At 47.7% G+C, this 20861-nt stretch overlaps 1 protein-coding gene across 1 annotated transcript in view; it reads right to left on the bottom strand.

Moving 5' to 3' along the window:
• rptor (regulatory associated protein of MTOR, complex 1) overlaps positions 1-20861 on the bottom strand; it is a 499967-nt gene that overhangs the window by 411541 nt on the left and 67565 nt on the right. Inside the window, exon 3 of the mRNA XM_072483619.1 lies at positions 7639-7721. Coding sequence (XP_072339720.1) covers positions 7639-7721 — 83 coding nt within the window. The remainder of the gene's footprint in view (positions 1-7638; positions 7722-20861) is intronic.

The raw sequence follows: 20861 nt of genomic DNA, 5'->3' as shown, positions 1-20861 counted from the left end.
CAACAATTGATACTGCATGAGAAAAGGAGTGCTGATTGGTGGGCAAGTGGGCTCAGATTGGCCCAGACGTTGCCATGGTGAATGCATCAGGCAGCTATTGTCCCACATCCATTTGTTTATTCAAGAACGGTGTAATGCTTGGAAATATTTATTTTTGCCTGAGAGGACGGGTCCCTGAATACCAATATATGTGCCTTCGAGCAAGAGAGCTACATTGTGAGCCCAACTGATAATCTCAAATTGGTCAGTGCAGAAATTTCTTAGTGCACTCAGGATTGTTTGGCGGCACAACCATGGAATCATCTCTTGCATTAGACATGTTCTGGATTTTGAAAGCATGGGTTGGTTGAGTACAGTCCATACTCTTCCCTATTGGCGAACAGCCAAAGTGATGTCAAAGAGGCAGAATGTCTTTTTGGTTTGACTGCAGCATCCCATTTATGGATTTGTTTGTTCGGTTTGTTTCTTTCTTTGTCAGTTTCAGTTTTGGTCCTGTTCATTTTTTTCCATCAATACAAAAACGAGCTAAAAATATCACTCGCATAGTCACCTTGGATTTAGTCAATTACCTTACTCAAAGATCACTATTGGGAGATTTAATGAGATCCGAGCACTTGCATAAAATTGACTGAAGCATTGCCAGTGCAAACTCTTCGAATGGGCTTGAAGACAATACTGCCCACTGGGGACCAAAGGAAAACAGTGCCATAGTTGCAGAAATTCTATTAAGAGTGCAAAAACAATTCTAATAAGTCAAAAGATATGAAAATACAATGAGTTGGACATAATTCAGATGACTGTACCTACCTACTGAAAGTCATATTTCTATTTATTAAAAAATGCCTATTAAAATTTCATGAAGCAGAGAAATAGAAGCAGTGTGGAGCTGGTCCATAGTAAAGTGTATATTCCCATCCGAACATTAATTTTATATTACCTTGAAATACCATGCCTCAAATATTCTTCAAATGTTCACGTAGCATATTACAAATAAAACAACTGAAGCAGAAATCTAATGGAGGTTAAGTGCTGAAAATTTGTTGCACTGCTTTGCACGCACGAATGGGTGGTCAGACAATAGACAGTACAAGGTTAAGGATCACATAACATTTTCTTACTCAATATGCTCATGTGCAACAAGGCACGTAAAACAAACGACTTGAGTACCTACAATCACTCCTAACAGTTGAAACATCATCATTTGACAGAATGAATCCCTAATACAATTTGAGTACTTTGCCCTTACTATATATGGATTACTTGCGGGATATTTTAATAATGCAGAGGCTAACGGAATATCATTCTAAATGAAGATTCCTATTTATGATTTCCACAGTTCCAATTCCAGTAAAGAAATGCAGATGTTTGAACTTCAGCTACAAGTTCCTTCCTGAAGGTTCACCAGGCCAGGTGTCCTCCACTCTGAAGAGTCATAGGGACTTGAACCGTTAACTCTGCCCTCTCTCCACCGACGCTGCCAGGCCCGCTGAGTTTTCCCAATCATTTTCTATCTTACCCGTTCCTCTTCCCTCCTTCCTGGAGGACCTAAAGCAACTGGTCACCGATCTCCCATCAGCTCATTGTTCAACTAAAAAGATGCTTTACAGGGGAACCATTGATCCAATTGCATTACTCAGGCAACACTGGCAAGGTAGCATTAATTGCTCACACCTCGTTACTCAGTGAATTAAAAGTGGGACTGGAGTCACATTCAGGCCAGACTGAGAAGCAGTGCAGGTGCCTTTCCTAGAAGAACAAAGAAAAATACAGCACAGTGATGCGACCATCAATTCACTCAAGGGCTCGTGTCAGAGTAAAACAGTGGTTTTAATTAACTATCAATTTTGCCTGCCTGCGACTGGTACATACCGAGGACAGTCCCACAGGCCAGCTACTCTTATACTCCTTCAAAGGGGCGGAGCCAGGGGCTGAGCCCGTACATGCTCCAACATCTCCCCCCGTGGGTGAAGCCATACAATGGTCCACAGATAAAACCCACAGGGTTAATAACATAGAACATAACTGGTGAATTAACTGTATTTATATTCACCACACACAGGAACAGGCCCTTCGGCCCTCCAAGCCTGCGCCGACCATACTGCCTGTCTAAACTAAAATCTTCTACACTTCCAGAGTCTGTATTCCTCTATTCCCATCCTATTCATGTATTTGTCAAGATGCCCCTTAAACGTCACTATCGTCCCTGCTTCCACCACCTCCTCTGGCAGCGAGTTCCAGGGGTAAAAAAAAAAAAAACTTGCCTCATACATCTCCTCTAAACCTTGCCCCTCGCACCTTAAACCTATGCCCCCTAGTAATTGACCCCTCTACCCTGGGAAAAAGTTTCTGACTATCCACTCGGACTATGCCCCTCATAATTTTTTAGACCCCTATCAGGTCGCCCCTCAACCTCTGTCGTTCCAGTGAGAACAAATCAAGTTTATTTAAACCTGAAATGATATGAAAATCGCTTATTGTCACAAGTAGGCTTCAATGAAGTTACTGTGAAAAGCCCCTAGTCGCCACATTCGGCCCCTGTTCGGGGAGGCAGTTACGGGAATTGAACCGTGCTGCTGGCCTCCTCAGAGCCAATACCCTCCATTACAGGCAACATCTTGGTAAATCTCTTCTGCACCCTCTCTAAAGCCTCCACATCCTGGTAGTGTGGCGACCAGAATTGAACACTATACTCCAAGTGTGGCTGAACTAAGGTCTATACAGCTGCAACATGACTTGCCAATTTTTATACCCAATTCCCCGGCCAATGAAGGCAAGCATGCCGTATGCCTTCTTGACTACCTTCTCCATCTGTGTTGCCCCTTTCAGTGACCTGTGGACCTGTACACCTAGATCTGTCTGACTGTCAATACTCTTGAGGGTTCTACCATTCATTGTATACTCCCTACCTGTATAAGACCTTCCAAAATGCATTACCTCACATTTGTCTGGATTAAACTCCATCTGCCATCTCTCCGCCCAACTCTCCAAACGATCTAAATCCTGCTGTATTCCCCTCTCAGTCCTCATCGCTATCCGCAATTCCAGCAACCTTTGTGTCGTCCGCAAACTTACTAATCAGACCAGTTACATTTTCCTCCAAATCATTGATAAACCAGTTAGGGTTTTATGACCATTCTGCCGCCATTTTACAAATTGCCACATCTATTTAATTTAATTTTAAAACTTGCTATGGTGGGACTTGAACTCTAAACCTCTGGGTGTCGCTCCAATAACATAACTATTACACTACCATGCTTTAAAAGGTGACCTTCACACAATGAACAAAACTTGCCCTTTCTACTATGCAGCCACTCAACCTGCACTTACATTGAGGATTTAATAAAATTGAAATCCAAATCTTTAAAATCGATGACACTGCAGAAGTGGCAAGAGGAGTTTATTTGGAAAATCAAATTCAGAAAATGAAAATGGGCAAAGTAGGCCAGCCTTTATTGAAACAAAAACACCACCATGCAATAATTGGACAGGAGCATTCCACAACTGGATCGTCAGTCCTTCCTCTAGGTCCAATGTGTAGAGAAGAGCACCTTCTTAGCAAGACAAGGCAAACAGCAATTAGTGCTCCCTCCGTCTACTGCTGTAACTTCAACAGACCATTGAAATCCCAGGAAAACCAGCATCAATTATTAAACAGTGGCCTACTACATTTCTCCAGAGTTGCCATTGATCTTCCAGTTATGACATGAAATCAGAAGAATCCCATAGAAATTATCTTCTGAAATGATAAGACGGAGCACAAGAAAGTCCACTTCTGAGATGAGCAGTAAAAAAAGAGACATTGGCGGAGGATAGAATGGTTTATAGTATCAGAGGCGATAGAGGTCAAGAAAGATGACAAACAAAAAACCTTGCAGCATATTGCAAAGGAAATTTCATGTGACTTAGACCGATACAACTGGAGTACTGTGGGCAAAAGGACACTTTTCTTTAAAAAGATGAGAGGGTCTCAAGACAGATGTTGAAATCTAGTTGTAAGACAATAATATGTTCCAGGATACTGGGAGGATAAGATCTGGAGCTAGCACTGACACCTTGTTGAATGTTGCGCTGAAGAGGAGTTTTTTGGGGAATGCTGGCAAGCAGCACTTCTGATGGAGAGATATAGGTTAATGATACAGGAGGAGAGGTGATAGGTAGCCATTATCGTATTGAATGGTGGTGCAGGCTTGGGGTGGTACATCCCTGCTCCTAGCTCTTCTGTTTGTATATTTCAAGAGCAGAGACAAGGAGGATCAATTTTTTAAAAATAATTTAGAGTACCCAATTCATTTTTTTTTCGAATTAAGGGGCAATTTTAGCATGACCAATCCACCTAGCCTGCACATCTTTGGGTTGTGGGGGCGAAACCCACGCAGACACGGGGAGAATGTGCAAACTCCACACGGACAGTGACCCAGAGCCAAGATGGAACCTGGGACCTCGGCGCCGCGAGGCAGCAGTGCTAACCACTGCGCCACTGTGCCGCCCAGCAGTAGAGGATCAATGAGGTAAGTGAATACGTTCATGAACAAGGTGGCGAGAGACGCAAGTGATAACATGTGAAACAGAATACTGGGTAGTAGGGACCTGGTCAGAAGGATGGCAGGAGGGAAGATCAAAAAAATTGAACAGCATATAAGGAGTGAGAAACCTGCGTGTTCAAAATGGGGATGGAGGGTGCCATAGAGTGAGCTGGTGGTAGAGAAGAAGTTGTTAGCTGCTATGAAGAGGAGTATGGAGCTGATTTCATATGATGCAGAAATAGTAAAAATGGGTGCTGTTGTGGAAAGGGAGCAGTGGTAATCAAACAAGATCTGGCAACGGACAATGAAGCTGAGTGGCTCAACCATGTCCTTTACACCTTGCAACCCATGAACTTGAAACCACAGAATCATCACATATTGCCGGTCATGTTTAAATGGTTGTCTTAAATAATCAGTGAATATGTTCAGGACTTTGTTAAATTTAAATATCCAATTTTCACCAACCATTTAGGGAATGCGACCTCCACCATTAGAAACTAGTCAGCACATTAATATAACAAATCAAAATTGTTTAATTTTCTTTCAAATCACAGAAAAAACAACTCGGTGCCTGAAACAGTTCTCAGGTTTCCCGTCCATGCCCATCCTATAAAACTGAAAATATATCTAAACATAAAAGGCAGATACAAAATTGAGGGAAAAGAAATGAGCTCATTCATGAAGTCAGCAATATAAGTTAGAAATAGTGCCAAAAACAGGCTCCACCTCTCCAGGAACAAAGTTTGAATTATTTTTCACTTCTTTCAGAAAACTAATGGTGTGTGTTATTAAATTAAATGCGATATAAAGCTATGCATACAGATTTTTAGCAGTCATTTTGTGCTTTTTAATGAAAAGACGACACTGAACATTTATGACAAAGTGGCAGTCAAGTTCTAGAATAGTGGATATTGTTATGACCAGAGATGTTAATTGCTGAGTAACCAAATCCAAGAGGGAAGCATGGCTTGCGGGCCATACCCAATTTTTCTGTATTCTGAAGAAGAGAGGAAAACCTATTGACCACTGCAGTAAGAAGTCCAGAAATACCTCTGGGGATTTCACAAATTAAAAGTTAAAGGTTTATTAACAAGAAGAAAAGAAAACTTAAGCACACACAGATTACAATTACACTGTTAATATTAGTCTTAAAATAAATTCCCCCCACAAGACACACATGGGTCTTCTAGCCAATACTCTCTTAGAAATGTTTAACTATAGAAATCCAGTAATATTACCCAAGGCAAAGCTGCTGTCGCTATAAAATGGCATACCGCACATCTCTCAAGCTCTATTTCTACTCCGATATGGTGATCCAAAAAACCTCAGATCAAGACTGTTTTTTGCAGCCCAAGGCTTGACTGGATAGCTGATCAAATTTCAACTTCTCCCAGCCAAAGCTGTTTCCATCAGGTCTTCCCACTCAGCCAACCCCCAAATCAGCTCTGCATCTCTCCTTACAAATCCGTTTTTCCCTTCCACCTATGATTCCATTGTTCTCAGCACTTCTTAAACCAAAATATAAAAACCTTATATGTCTTTCCACTTTTGGGATCAAATAAAATGTAATGATCTTCCCTTGTTTACTTCTGAAACATTTACAAGCTGTAAAAGCCTTTTATTCCTTTGGAAAGAAAATGAAGTCCCTCCTTATCTCCGAATGCAAATTTCTAAAAGTTGCTTATTTACTTATAAAAACACTTGACCATAGTTTTATTACAAATAGTTTCATTGCCCACATTTTCAACACAAAAGATAAGGAGACTCTGATGCTGTAAAGCGACAAGAGACATTTATCTTGATGGCTGAGAAGACAACAACATTTGCAAACTATGCAAAAGGGAGGGAGTCATGTCACTTATATTGCCTCAACAGGCCACGCTCACTTGAAGAAAAATCCTCCGCTCGATGATATACAAAATTTTGATGCATGTATAACCAATTAAAACAACTATATCAATCCAATCATTTTAATAGTGGCCTATATCATATTGACCATTTCAGGCAGACAGATGTCTTTGTCTATCATGCCCACCCATATACACGCATTTTGAATAACCCTGAATCCCACATTTATTCTGGACCACCATTAAACACGATACAGGAACGACCTTTGCAAACTACAAGCCAACAGGCTTTACAATCCATGGCTATTATTCAACTTCTCAGGCTCTGGTTGAAAGCTTTCCTTTCAGCTCAATTTAGGACACCTTCTCAACAAAGACAAGGATAGATAAAAATCAATTGGTCAGTTCCTTTGGCATGTCAGTGGCAATTACCTCCAATACTGAGCAGTACTTGTAGCCGGAGCTTTCAACCAGATCAGCAGCTCAAAGGCTGCTCAGCATCTCAAAACCAAGGCACTAATCAGAAGAAAACTCAAATTTTACAAGCCATTAATTGTTCCAGTAATGATTTATGCAGTTTGCACTTTTCTATTTATCAACTGTCACAAAAATAAAGTTACAATAATTATTCCCAAACTCTAAAAGCTGCAAAGTGGCTGCTGGATCAGAGGATTGAGGAAATAATGGAAAAATACCGAATTGTTGCAAACTCACTGCATTTTTCTTTTTTAATTTAGAGTACCCAATTCATTTTTTCCAATTACGGGGCAAATTGTAGCGTGGCCAATCCACCTACCCTGCACATCTTTGGGTCGTGGGGGTGAGACCCACGCAAACACGGGGAGAATGTGCAAACCCCGCACGGACGGTGACCCAGACTCGAACCTGGGAGCTCGGCGTCGTGAGGCAGCAATGCTAACCACTGTGCCACCGTGCTGCCCTCAACTCACTGCATTTTTTTTTTTAATGCATATATAGAAAATGCAAGGAATTCAGGTTATTGCCACCAGGGAACAAGTTTCAGACAATTTGAACAATGATACATTCCTATAACTTAAAGTGGGATGGGGGGGGGGGGAAAGAGACAGAGGAAGACAGATGATCAGGTCAACAGCAGACAAGGCAATGGTGAAAGACCTCCTCAATCAGATTACGTTCAGTTTCCACTTACAGTTACAAATTCTGCATTTTATTTGGGCCATAACTGCCCTACAGTTCCAATTCAATTTGTTTAAACTTATTCACAATGTTGAATAAATAAAACTCACCCTTGGTTGCCAATTCTCATACTGCTTCTGTAAATTAGCACCAATACTTTCCAAAGCTTTCTGAGGGCTCATGGACAGTGGATCTGCAAGGCATCAACAGCAAAAAAGATTTCAATGCATGAGGCAATCTTAAACTAACACAGGAGCGGCTGTGGCCTTAGTAGAAACAGCCATTTGCTTCAATGATCTATGTCACTTGAGTTCAAATCCCATCATGACAACTGACACATTTAAATTCAACTCATTAAGTAAATTTAGAATAAAAAGCCGGTATAAACTCAACTGGTCCATTCACATCCTTTAAGGAAAGAAGCCTGTCCTCCTTCTCTGATCAGGCCTAAAGGTGACTCCAGGCCCACAGCAATGTGGATGACATAACTGCCCTATGCAATCGGCTCACAAGCCATTCATTCGCTACGAAAACCTATAATACTCAAAAGCACTGTGGAAGCATCTTTAGAAGGACTAGTGGTTCAAAAAGAACCATTAACTTCCCAAAGGCTTCACAGCAACACCCATAATGAACACCCCATGAATGAATTAAAAATGCTCACTTTCTCGGGAAGAGGTTGACTAATACAATCTCAGTCAAGACCACAAACATTTTTGAAGACATCTAAAATCCCAGATTTGACAGAAAGAACGAAACCACAACATTGCAATGTGCAATCTAAAAAGAATTCCACACAAGAGCCAAGCAAACTCGAAATACTGCCTTATTTGACCTCCTACATTCTAAAACTCAGAATCAGCACAGGTTCAACATGAATGAACAGGCAAATTGCACTCAAATTGCTCATCAAGTGTCAGATACAAATAAGGCAGATCTTCTGAATTGGCTGGGGGTACACTCAGCCTATACATCGTTAACCACAGTCACACAACCCAGGCAGACATGGGGAGATCATGCAGACTCAGTACACACAGCGACCCAAGCCGGGTATCGAACCCAGGTCCCTGTCGCTGTGAAGCAACAATGCTAACCACTGTGCTACCGTGCCGCCCCCTCATCAGAGGTCTGCGGGCTCTGTGTTCTTTTACATGGTTTTAAGCAGGAGTGTCAGTTTCCAATCTCAGGATCAGTCTCAGTTCACTTTGGGGTGGCACGGTGATGCGGTGGTTAGCACTGCTGCCTCACGGCACCGAGGACCCAGGTTCGATTCCGGCCCCGGGTCACTGTCTGTGTGGATTCTGCACATTCGCCCCGTGTCAGCTTGGGTCTCACCACCACAGCCCTAAGGATGTGCAGGGTAGGTGGATTGGAGACAGTAAATTGCACATTAATTGGGGGAAAAAAAGAATTTGGTACTTTACATTTATTTTTATTTTTTAAATTCTCAGTTTACTTAGCAACTGAGTGTGTCAGTTCCCCTTTTCAATTACGGTCGGTCTCAAAAAATACATGCTTTGAAACCATGCAGTACATCTCAGCAGTCGTTAGCGATTATGTTGTTAAAGTGCACTTGGGTTGTTAATTGCTAGGTTTTAGTCTCTGTGGCAAGTTTAATTGGTAATTAATGTGCAAATGCAGCAACTTCATGAGAATCACATAGAGCGAAAGACGAAACTCCATTTTCACAAAGCTAATGGAATTAGTGGAGCATTATATATTGACCTGAACTTGTGGTAATTTGTTATTCACAGGTTAGTGTTTCATTGTCACAACTTGCAGAGTAATTTTGCGCACAGTTCACAAGCACTAGTTTTTTCAGTAAATTCTAGGTCTGTCTGCTGGATGTTCTGATGTGTATTTCCAGAGCATTTCTTAATGCGGAATATATTGTTCTCCGATACCATGCTTGCAATACTTTAACATCAAATATAATTTGAAATCGATTCGGCTTCCGGCGGGGGAAGAGAGCGGGCGCGGGTGGAGGAGCTCCTGGGGGGGAACAAAATTGCGTCCCGCTCCTCGCCGAGAACTTGCAGCCAAGCGTGCCGATTCACCCGTTTGGACCCCCCCCCACGACAAGAGAGTGGGGACGAAGAAAAACCCGGACTCCGCGCACGGCAGCAGAGCGCAGGGCAGGACGAGCGGCGGCCCGGACCAAAGCGGGGACCGAGCCAGCAGCAAGGACTGACCCCCCCCCCCCCCCCCCCCCCCCCCCCTCACCACCACCACCACCACCGGCGGCAACCACCACGAGACAGGAACAAAGAGGGACTCCCGGCCCTGGGTGAGTGAGGGAAAAGAAAAATGAACTTCCCCTTTTACAAAAACAAAACTTTAAAAAGAAAACTTTCAAAGAGAAAGAATCTTTTTCACTTAAAAATTCTCTTGAAAAGAAGTTTAGCGACTTCCGGGTGCGGCGATGACCAGCTAAGTCGCGCGTTTCGGCAGCTCCCGGTGGAACGGACTTTTGGGCTCTTAATAAGAGCCCCAACGGCAATTTTAACGGCTAAAAGCACTGTGCGGTAAACCAGAAGGGAATCCCCCCTGGATACGGATGGAAAAAGGAAAGGAAAGTGGCCGGATTGCGGTGGATCCTTTGGAGCAGCGGCAAGGAAGGCAAGCAAAAACCAAGATGGCGTCGGAAGGTGGCAGTTTAATATGGGGCCCTGAACAACACGAGTTTTTGAAATGCTGCGTGGAAGAGCTTAAAAAGGGAGATGAAGGAGCTGTTGGCCCCGATATTACAGGCGATTGAAGGGCTAAAAGATGAGCAAAAGACCCAGGAGCGGGAGCTTCGGGTCGTGAAGGCAAAGGCTGCCGAGAATGAGGACGATATACAGGGCCTGGTGGTGAAGACGGAGATGCACGAGGCACACCATAAACGATGTGTGGAAAGGCTGGAGGTGCTGGAGAATAATGCGACGAGGAATAATTTAAGGATTCTTGGTCTTCCTGAAGGTGCAGAAGGGGCGGACGTCGGGGCATATGTGAGCACGATGCTGCACTCGTTAATGGGATCGGAGGCCCAGACGGGTCCGTTGGAGGTGGAGGGAGCATACCGAGTGATGGCGCGAGGACCGAGAGCAGGAGAAATTCCCAGAGCCATAGTGGTGAGATTCCTCCGTTTTAAGGACAAAGAGATGGTCCTCAGATGGGCAAAGAAAACTCGGAGCAGTAGGTGGGAGAACGCGGTGATCCGCGTATATCAAGACTGGAGTGCGGAGGTGGCGAGAAGGAGGGCGAGCTTTAATCGGGCCAAGGCGGTGCTTCATAAAAAGAAGATTAAATTTGGAATGCTGCAGCCGGCAAGACTGTGGGTCACATATCGAGGGAGGCAGCACTACTTTGAGACGGCGGATGTGGCGTGGACATTTATTGTTGAACAGAAATTGGAATAAGCGGGTTATTAAAAAAGAACGTTTGAAACAAAGTGGCGGGGCGAATATGGGGGGCGAAGAGGGGGGAAAAAGGGGGGAAAGATGAGTTTTATGTTGTTAATCCTGCGACCCGGTAACTTTTCTCTCTTCCACAGGTTGTGGTGGAGGGAGGGAGGGAGGTGGAGGAGACGGGGCGTTGGCCATTGGAGGCGGGGCCAAAAGGGAAGCGCGGGCTTTGTTCCCGCGCTATGATAATCATGGCGGGAATAGGGAAGCATGAAGGAGGGGCGTCGCACGGTGCGAGCCGAGGTCACGGGGGGAAGCCGAGGTCGGCCAGAGTTTGCTGACTTCTGGGAGCAACATGGGGGGTGTAACTACGCTAGTGGGGGATCTAGCGGGGGGGGGGATTTACTGGGTTGCTGCTGCTGGGGAGAGGGGGGAGCTGGTATGGGGTGGGGTGGGCGGGGGGGGGCACCGCCTGGGGGGACACAGCTGCGTGGGAACCGGGTGAGGAGCTGGATAAAAGGGGATGGCTAATCGACAGGGGGGGGGGAGGGTAAAGAGCCCCCCAACCCAGCTGATCATGTGGAATGTGAGAGGGCTGAACGGGCCGATAAAGAGGGCACGGGTACTCGCACACCTTAAGAAACTTAAGGCAGACGTGGTTATGTTACAGGAGACGCATTTGATACTGATAGACCAGGTTAGACTACGCAAAGGATGGGTGGGGCAGGTGTTTCATTCGGGGCTAGATGCGAAAAACAGGGGGGTGGCTATACTAGTGGGGAAGCGGGTAATGTTTGAGGCAAAGACCATAGTGGCGGATAGTGGAGGCAGATACGTGATGGTGAGTGGCAAATTACAGGGGGAGGCGGTGGTCTTGGTGAACGTATATGCCCCGAACTGGGATGATGCCAATTTTATGAGGCGCATGTTAGGACGTATCCCGGACCTAGAGGTGGGGAAGTTGGTAATGGGTGAAGATTTTAACACGGTGTTGGAACCAGAGCTTGACAGATCGAGGTCCAGGACTGGAAGGAGGCCGGCAGCAGCCAAGGTGCTTAAAGATTTTATGGAGCAGATGGGAGGAGTAGACCCATGGAGAGTTAGCAGACCTAGGAGTAAGGAGTTTTCGTTTTTCTCCTATGTCCACAAAGTTTATTCGCAAATAGACTTTTTTGTTTTGGGAAGGGCGTTGGTCCCGAAGGTGAGGGGGACGGAGTATACGGCTATAGCCATTTCGGATCACGCTCCACATTGGGTGGACTTGGAGATAGGGGAGGAAAAAGAACGGCGTCCACCCTGGAGAATGGACATGGGACTAATGGTGGATGAGGGGGTGTGTCTAAGGGTGAGGGGGTGCATTGAAAAGTACTTGGAACTCAATGATAATGGGGAGGTCCAGATGGGAGTGGTCTGGGAGGCGCTGAAGGCAGTGGTTAGAGGGGAGCTGATATCAATAAGGGCACATAAAGGAAAGCAGGAGAGTAGGGAACGGGAGAGGTTGCTGCAAGAACTTTTGAGGGTGGACGGGCAATATGCGGAGGCACCGGAGGAGGGACTGTACAGGGAAAGGCAAAGGCTACACGTAGAATTTGATTTGCTGACAACGGGTACTGCAGAGGCACAGTGGAGGAAGGCACAGGGTGTACAGTATGAATATGGGGAGAAGGCGAGCAGGTTGCTGGCCCACCAATTGAGGAAAAGGGGAGCAGCGAGGGAAATAGGGGGAGTGAGGGATGAGGAGGGATGAGGAGGGAGAGATGGAGCGGGGAGCAGAGAGAGTGAATGGAGTATTCAAGGCATTTTATGAAAGATGATATGAAGCTCAGCCCCCGGATGGGAAGGAGAGAATAATGTTTTTTTTGGACCAGCTAGAATTTCCTAAGGTGGAGGAGCAGGAGAGGGTGGGACTGGGAGCACAGATTGAAATGGAGCAAGTAGTGAAAGGAATTAGGAGCATGCAGGGGGGGGGGGGAAGGCTCCGGGACCGGATGGATTCCCAGTTGAATTTTACAGGAAATATGTGGACTTGCTCGCCCCGCTACTGATGAGAACCTTTAATGAGGCGAGGGAAAGGGGACAGCCGCCCCCGACTATGTCAGAGGCAACGATATCGCTTCTCCTAAAGAAGGAAAAAGACCTGCTGCAATGCGGGTCCTATAGACCTATTTCCCTCCTAAACGTAGACGCTAAGATTCTGGCCAAGGTAATGGCAATGAGGATAGAGGATTGTGTCCTGGGGGTGGTCCATGAGGACCAAACTGGGTTTGTGAAGGGGAGACAGCTGAATACGAATATACGGAGGCTGCTAGGGGTAATGATGATGCCCCCACCAGAGGGGGAAGCGGAGATAGTGGTGGCGATGGATGCCGAGAAAGCATTTGATAGAGTGGAGTGGGATTATTTGTGGGAGGTGTTGAGGAGATTTGGTTTTGGAGAGGGGTATATTAGATGGGTACAGCTGCTGTATAGGGCCCCGATGGCGAGCGTGGTCACGAATGGACGGGGGTCTGCGTACTTTCGGCTCCATAGAGGGACGAGGCAGGGATGTCCTCTGTCCCCATTATTGTTTGCAATGGCGATTGAGCCCCTGGCAATAGCATTGAGGGGTTCCAGGAAGTGGAGGGGAGTACTCAGGGGAGGAGAAGAACACCGGGTATCTCTGTATGCGGACGATTTGTTGTTGTATGTGGCGGACCCGGTGGAGGGGATGCCAGAGATAATGCGGATACTTCGGGAGTTTGGAGAATTCTCAGGATATAAACTGAACATGGGGAAAAGTGAGTTGTTTGTGGTGCATCCAGGGGAGCAGAGCAGAGAAATAGAGGACTTATCGCTGCGGAAGGTAACAAGGGACTTCCGCTACTTGGGGATCCAGATAGCCAAGAATTGGGGTACATTGCATAGGTTAAATTTAACGCGGTTGGTGGAACAGATGGAGGAGGACTTCAAGAGATGGGACATGGTATCCCTGTCACTGGCAGGGAGGGTGCAGGCGGTTAAAATGGTGGTCCTCCCGAGATTCCTCTTTGTGTTTCAGTGCCTCCCGGTGGTGATCACAAAGGCTTTTTTCAAAAGGATTGAGAAGAGTATCATGAGTTGTGTGTGGGCCGGGACGACCCCGAGAGTGAGGAAGGGATATTTGCAGCGTAGTAGAGATAGGGGAGGGCTGGCACTACCGAGCCTAAGTGAGTACTACTGGGCCGCCAATATCTCAATGGTATGTAAGTGGATGGGAGAAGAGGAGGGAGCGGCGTGGAAGAGATTGGAGAGGGCGTCCTGCAGGGGGACTAGCCTACAAGCTATGGTGACGGCGCCATTGCCGTTCTCACCGAAGAAATACACCACAAGCCCGGTGGTGGTGGCTACTCTGAAAATTTGGGGGCAGTGGAGACGGCATAGGGGAAAGACGGGAGCCTCGGTGTGGTCCCCGATAAGAAATAACCATAGGTTTGCTCCGGGGAGAATGGATGGGGGATTTGGAACATGGCAAAGAGCAGGAGTAACACAATTGAGAGATCTGTTTGTAGATGGGACGTTTGCAAGTCTGGGAGCGCTGACCGAAAAATATGGGTTGCCCCAAGGGAATGCATTCCGGTATATGCAACTGAGGGCTTTTGCGAGGCAACAGGTGAGGGAATTCCCACAGCTCCCGACGCAGGAGGTGCAGGACAGAGTGATCTCAAAGACATGGGTGGGGGGCGGTAAGGTATCAGACATATATAAGGAAATGAGAGACGAGGGGGAGATTATGGTAGATGAGTTGAAAGGGAAATGGGAAGAAGAGCTGGGGGAGGAGATTGAGGAGGGGCTGTGGGCTGATGCCCTAAGTAGGGTAAACTCATCGTCCTAGTGTGCCAGGCTAAGCCTGATACAATTTAAGGTGTTACACAGGGCGCATATGACTGGAGCACGGCTCAGCAAATTTTTTGGAGTAGAGGATAGGTGTGTGAGATGCTCGAGAAGCCCAGCGAATCACACCCACATGTTCTGGTCATGTCCGGCACTACAGGGGTTTTGGGTGGGGGTGACAAAGGTGCTTTCGAAGGTAGTGGGGGCCCGGGTCGAACCAAGCTGGGGGTTGGCTATATTTGGGGTTGCAGAAGAGCCGGGAGTGCAGGAGGCGAGAGAGGCTGATGTTTTGGCCTTTGCGTCCCTAGTAGCCCGGCGCAGGATACTGTTGATGTGGAAGGAAGCCAAGCCCCCAGGTGTGGAGACCTGGATAAATGACATGGCAGGGTTTATAAAGCTGGAACGGATTAAGTTCGTCCTAAGGGGATCGGCTCAAGGGTTCACCAGGCGGTGGCAACCGTTCGTCGAATACCTCACAGAAAGATAGAGGGAATGGAAGAGAAGAAGACAGCAGCAGCAACCCAGGGCCAGGGGGGGAGGAGCCAGAAGGACTCTCAGGGATGTTAGTGTATAAGTATAATATGTATAGGTTGTTGTTATAGGTAATTGTATAATGGACTGTTGAATTATATTTTTGGAGTATTTATCTGGGACAAGGCAGTTGCCATTTAGTTTTGTTTTTTAATTTTGATGTTGTTTATATATTATTTATTTCTTGTTTAAAAAATTGGCCACTGTTATTTATATTGTTATATTACTGTGTAAAGGATACACAATGTACTGTTATGGTTGGCCAAAAATTTTGAATAAAATATATTTTTAAAAAATGAAAAGAATTTTAGCAAAAAAAAGTGGTAAAGGAGAGATGGGAGGGGGGAAAAAGGGGAGGGGGCGAAAGAAAGGAAAAAAAAAAGTGAGGGAGGAAAAAAAAGGGGGGTGGAAATGCCAGAAGGGAGCCAAAGCAGAGGGAGAAGGGGCACTAAAAGCAGACGGGGCAATGTGCAAGCCCGTTCAGACGAGCTAATCAGCGCACAAAGTGGCGGAAGGGAAGGTTCATCGCAACAAAAAGAACTGGGCAGACAGGAGCATTTTCCCCCTGGGCCAGGGGGGAACTGGAACTGGAAGGCAGCCTTTGCCGAGGCGCTGAAGGAACATCAGCAGGAAAACAAGGCAGAGGCCAGAGCGGACATAGAGGCCGCAATGCCGGCAGCAATGGCCAAGGTCCTGGCGGAGGTGCAGCTCGCCCTGGGCAGAGCAGAGGAGAAACTGGAAGCCCAAGAGGAGAAACTGGAAGCCCAAGAGGAGAAACTGGAAGCCCAAGAGGAGAAACTGGAAGCCCAAGAGGAGAAACTGGAAGCCCACGAGGAGAAACTGGAAGCCCACGAGGAGAAACTGGAAGCCCAAGAGGAGAAACTGGAAGCCCAAGAGGAGAAACTGGAAGCCCAAGAGGAGAAACTGGAAGCCCAAGAGGAGAAACTGGAAGCCCAAGAGGAGAAACTGGAAGCCCAAGAGGAGAAACTGGAAGCCCAAGAGGAGAAACTGGAAGCCCAAGAGGAGAAACTGGAAGCCCAAGAGGAGAAACTGGAAGCCCAAGAGGAGAAACTGGAAGCCCAAGAGGCGACCATTAAGGAGCTGGTGAAAGCCGCGACTGACATGAGCGACCGGATCATGGCCCTGGAGAAGGAGGTGGCGAGACTGGGCACAACACAGGGGAGCCTGAAGGGCAGAGTGGACAGCCAGGAAAACCGCTCGAGAAGGTAAAATGTCAGGATAGTGGGCCTACCAGAGGGGATCGAGGGTAGAAAGCCCACGGCATACGTGGCCGAGATGCTGGGCAACTTAGTAGGGAGGAAAACTTTCCCCAACCCACCAGAAATGGACAGAGCACACCAGGTGTGAGGCAACGCCAGCCCCCTCTCTGCCGCATCCCCGCCACGGCAAGCGCACCCTGAACAAAATGCAAACCACTGCCTAAGGGACCGCTTCAGGTGGGAGGCCAGGCCCCAGCACGAGGGAACAAGAGTTACGGAGAAGGGAGAGCAAGCGAGAGGAGTGCCGGGTAGGAGAGGGGGCAGAAAACCGCAAAGGCCGGGCAAGGGAGAAGCGAGACAGTAACTCCTGAAAGGGGGCCACTGCACTAGCAGGAAAGCTAGCATTGGGGACATGCAACAAAGCATGGCCACAGCGCGCCCCTAATAGGGGGAATGCGGCAGGCAGGGGGTGGCGGGGACCACTCAGGCGGGAGAGCAAATGGGGATAGGAACAGGGGAAAGAGGGACAAAGGAGGGGTATACGGGAGAGGGGGGAAAATGACGGGGAAAGGGAGAGACCAGGGAGGGGCAGGGAAGGAGGGACACACAAGGCTAGAAAAGGAATAGCAATAGGGCTACAAAGTGCCAAAACCAAGGGCTCGAAACAAGGAATCGCTGCAAGCATCCACCCAGTACGGTCTCTGGACGAAGGGAGACCCCAGAGTGCAGGGGACTACCCGCGTGCCGGACACACAGTAGGCGGCCATGTCGTGTGTACAGGATCCAACGACAGACAGATCAAACCCCAAAACGGGGAAAACCTCAAGCATGGCAAGGGAACTCAGTCACTTTATGGAGCAGATGGGAGCGGTGGACCCCTGGAGGTTTACCCATCCAGGGGAGAAGGAATTCTCCTTCTTCTCCCCAGTACACAACGTATACACCAGAATTGACTTCTTTGTGGTGGGGAAAACTGTGCTTCCGGGGATAGACAAAGTGGACCACGCTCCACATTACATGGACGTAAGGCTGGAGGCGGACAGGGCCCAATGCTCCACACGGAGGTTGGACATTGCCCTACTAGCTGACAAGGCCTTCAACGAAGGTATCGTGGGCCACAGCAGAATAAACGGAGAACAATCAGAACAGGGAGGCCATACTAAGAGGGGAAATCATCGCTTTCAAAGCGCGAAGAAATAGGGAGGAAAGGGCGGCTTGGCATCAGCTGGTCGACTCCATACTGGAGGTAGACCGTAAATACTCCGAGGCCCTGACCGTAGAGCTCCTGGCGGAGAGGAAAGAGCTACAAAGGAACTTTAATCTGCTCTCCACCAGGAAAGCAGTGCACCAACTCCGCCAGGCACGTGGGACCCTATACGAACACAGAGACAAAGCCAGCCGCCTGTTGGCACACCAGCTGAGAAAGCAGGCAGCCACCAGAGAAATTCCACAAATCAGGGATACCAGAGGCATATTAGAAACAGAAACAGAAAAGATCAACAAAACCTTCAAGGTCTTCTACCAAGGGCTGTACACCTCAGAGTGGGGGAGTCAGGAAGAAACGGTTCCTTGATGGACTGGACATACCAGTCGTGGGGGAGGGCAGAAAACGGGGCCTGGAAGCACCACTAGCACTGGGAGAGATCATGGGCAGCATCAGCTACATGCAGGCGGGGAAGGCGCAGGGACCAGACGGGTTCCTGGCGGACTTCTACAAAACACTTGCGACAGCACTGGCCCCGCACCTGCGGGAGATGTTCACAGACTCGCTGGCCAAGGGCACACTGCCACCCACGCTAGCACAGGCCTCTATCTCGCTGATACCTAAGAAAGACAAAGACCCAATGGAATGTGGGTCATAGAGACCCATCTCACTGCTGAACGTAGATGCAAAGATATTGGCCAAATCCTAGCCAAAAGGCCAGAAGACTGCATGCCAGAGGTGGTCTCAGAGGACCAGACGGGCATTGTCAAAGGTAGACAGCTTACCTCGAACATCAGGCGCCTGCTGAACGTGATAATGACCTCATCCAGGTGAGAATACCAAAAGTGATTATCTCCCTAGACGCAGAAAAGGCCTTCGACAGAGTCGAATCGAAATACCTCAGAGGTACTGGAGCAGTTGGGGCTTGGAACAGCATTCACCTCCTGGGTAAAACTCCTATACAACGCTCCCATGGCGAGTGTACGGACCAACAACACCAACTCCCGATACTTCCAGCTGCGCAGGGGCACCAGACAAGGATGCCCACTGTCCCCACTGCTGTTCGCTCTAGCGATCGAACCATTAGCAATCACGCTCAGAGCAGCAAAAAGCTGGAGGGGGATCCAAAGGGGCGGCAGAGAGCAGAGTCTCACTCTATGCAGATGACCTGCTCCTCTACATTTCGGATCCACAGAGCAGCATGGACGGAATCAGCGTGCTCCTGAAAGAGTTTGGCGCCTTCTCGGACTACAAACTCAACATCAGCAAAAGCGAGATCTTCCCAGTACACCCACAAGTAGGGGGGGCAGCATTAACGGGACTGCCGTTTAAACAAGCCCGACAGCATCCCCATCCCCACCCAAAAAACACTCCAGCTGCCCGGTGGTGATAGCCAACCTCCAATCCTGGAAGCAACTACGGCAGCAATTTTGTCGGACAAAGCTCCCATCTGCAACAACCATAGGTTCACACCAGCACTGACTGGCGCCACCTTCAAAAGGTGGGGACAGGACGGAGGGACACTGACAGTCAGGGACCTGTACACCGACGGCAGGATCGCAACATTGGATGAACTGACAGAGAAATTCCAGCTAGCCAGTGGGAACGAGCTAAGGTATCTACAACTCAAAAACTTCCTACGAAAGGAGACAAGGGCGTACCCACAACCGCCACGACAGACATTACTGGAAGAGTTACTGGACGCAAGCATACTAGATAAAGGAAACTGTAGCGACATGTATGACCGAAAGGGCCGACACCGTATTGGACGCAACAAGAAAGAAATGGAAGGAGGACCTGGGGATTGAAATAGGGTGGGGACTCTGGGACAATGCACTCTACAGAGTCAACACCACCTCCACGTGCGCAAGGCTCAGCCTGACGCAGCAAAAAGTGGTACATAGAGCCCACTTAACAAGAACCCGTATGAGTAGGTTCTTCCCGGAGGTGGAGGATAGATGTGAATGGTGCCAAGGAGGCCCGGCCAACCACGCCCACATGTTCTGGTCTTGCCCCAGACTTGCGGGGTACTGGACAGCCTTCTTCGAGGCAATGTCCAAAGTGGTGATGATGAGGGTGGAGCCATGCTCGAAAGTCGCGGTCTTCGGAGTTTCAGACCAGCCAGATCTATTCCTGGGGAGGGCGGCGGACGCCCTTGACTTTGCCTCCCTGATCACCCGCCGTAGAATCCTGTTCGGCTGGCGGTCAGCAGCACCACCCAAAGCTGCAGACTGGCTGTCCAATCTCTCGGAATCTCTCCAAATGGAGAAAATCAAATTCGCCATCCGAGGGTCAGACGACGGCTTCCACAGAACGTGGGAGCCATTCACCCAATTGTTCCGTGACCTGTTTGTGGCCAACGAACAAGCAGAAGAATAGCCAGGTAGCCAAGAATCAGGGGAAAGTAGCCAAAGCATGAGAGGGATAGATAGACCGGGAGACAGCTAAACCTAAGAGGAAAGAAAGGCGAACCACAGGAAGGGGTGGGGGGTGAAGAGGGAAGAGACAGGGAACAAGAGAGAAGAACCAGGGAGGTTGTGGTGGTTTGTGGGGGGGGGGGGGAGAATGACAGCCGGAAGGAGGGCACGGGATACGATAACCAACTTGGCATCTCCAGGAACAGAGAACAAGGAGAATACAGGCGAAAGACGGGAGGAACGGCTGAAGCGGAGGTGAGCACAAGACGACAACGGCAGCGAGATCCGTCCGGGAGAACCAAGTGACAACACCAACACCAGACCCATTCGAGTATTGCCCACTGTAATTGCTTCTCCGGCACCCAAATGTATATTTACCTCACCAGTCTCCACCCCCCTCCCTCCCCCCCAACAAAGTTACCTACTTGTGTTGTAAATAATTTTGCCAGTTGTACAGAGTTGCTGCTGTTGCGCTGATGCACAATACCCTACCAGTTATCCTATTTTATTTTTTATTATTACTTTAATAAATTATATATATTTATTCTGTGCACATAACGGTAAATATACTTTGTTCAAAAACTCAATAAAAAACATTTATGAAAAAATATATATAATTTGAAACAACAGCTTCAAGACTAGGCAAGTTTTTTTTAATAGAAATATTCTTTGTAATTTGCTACTTCTCTTAGATAAAATATTGTATCTAATATACGATCATAACCT

Source organism: Scyliorhinus torazame, chromosome 18 (assembly GCF_047496885.1).
Source record: "Scyliorhinus torazame isolate Kashiwa2021f chromosome 18, sScyTor2.1, whole genome shotgun sequence".
NCBI lineage: Eukaryota > Metazoa > Chordata > Chondrichthyes > Carcharhiniformes > Scyliorhinidae > Scyliorhinus > Scyliorhinus torazame.
Note: the sequence above shows the minus strand (reverse complement) of the source record. Positions and strands in the feature narration are given on the sequence as shown.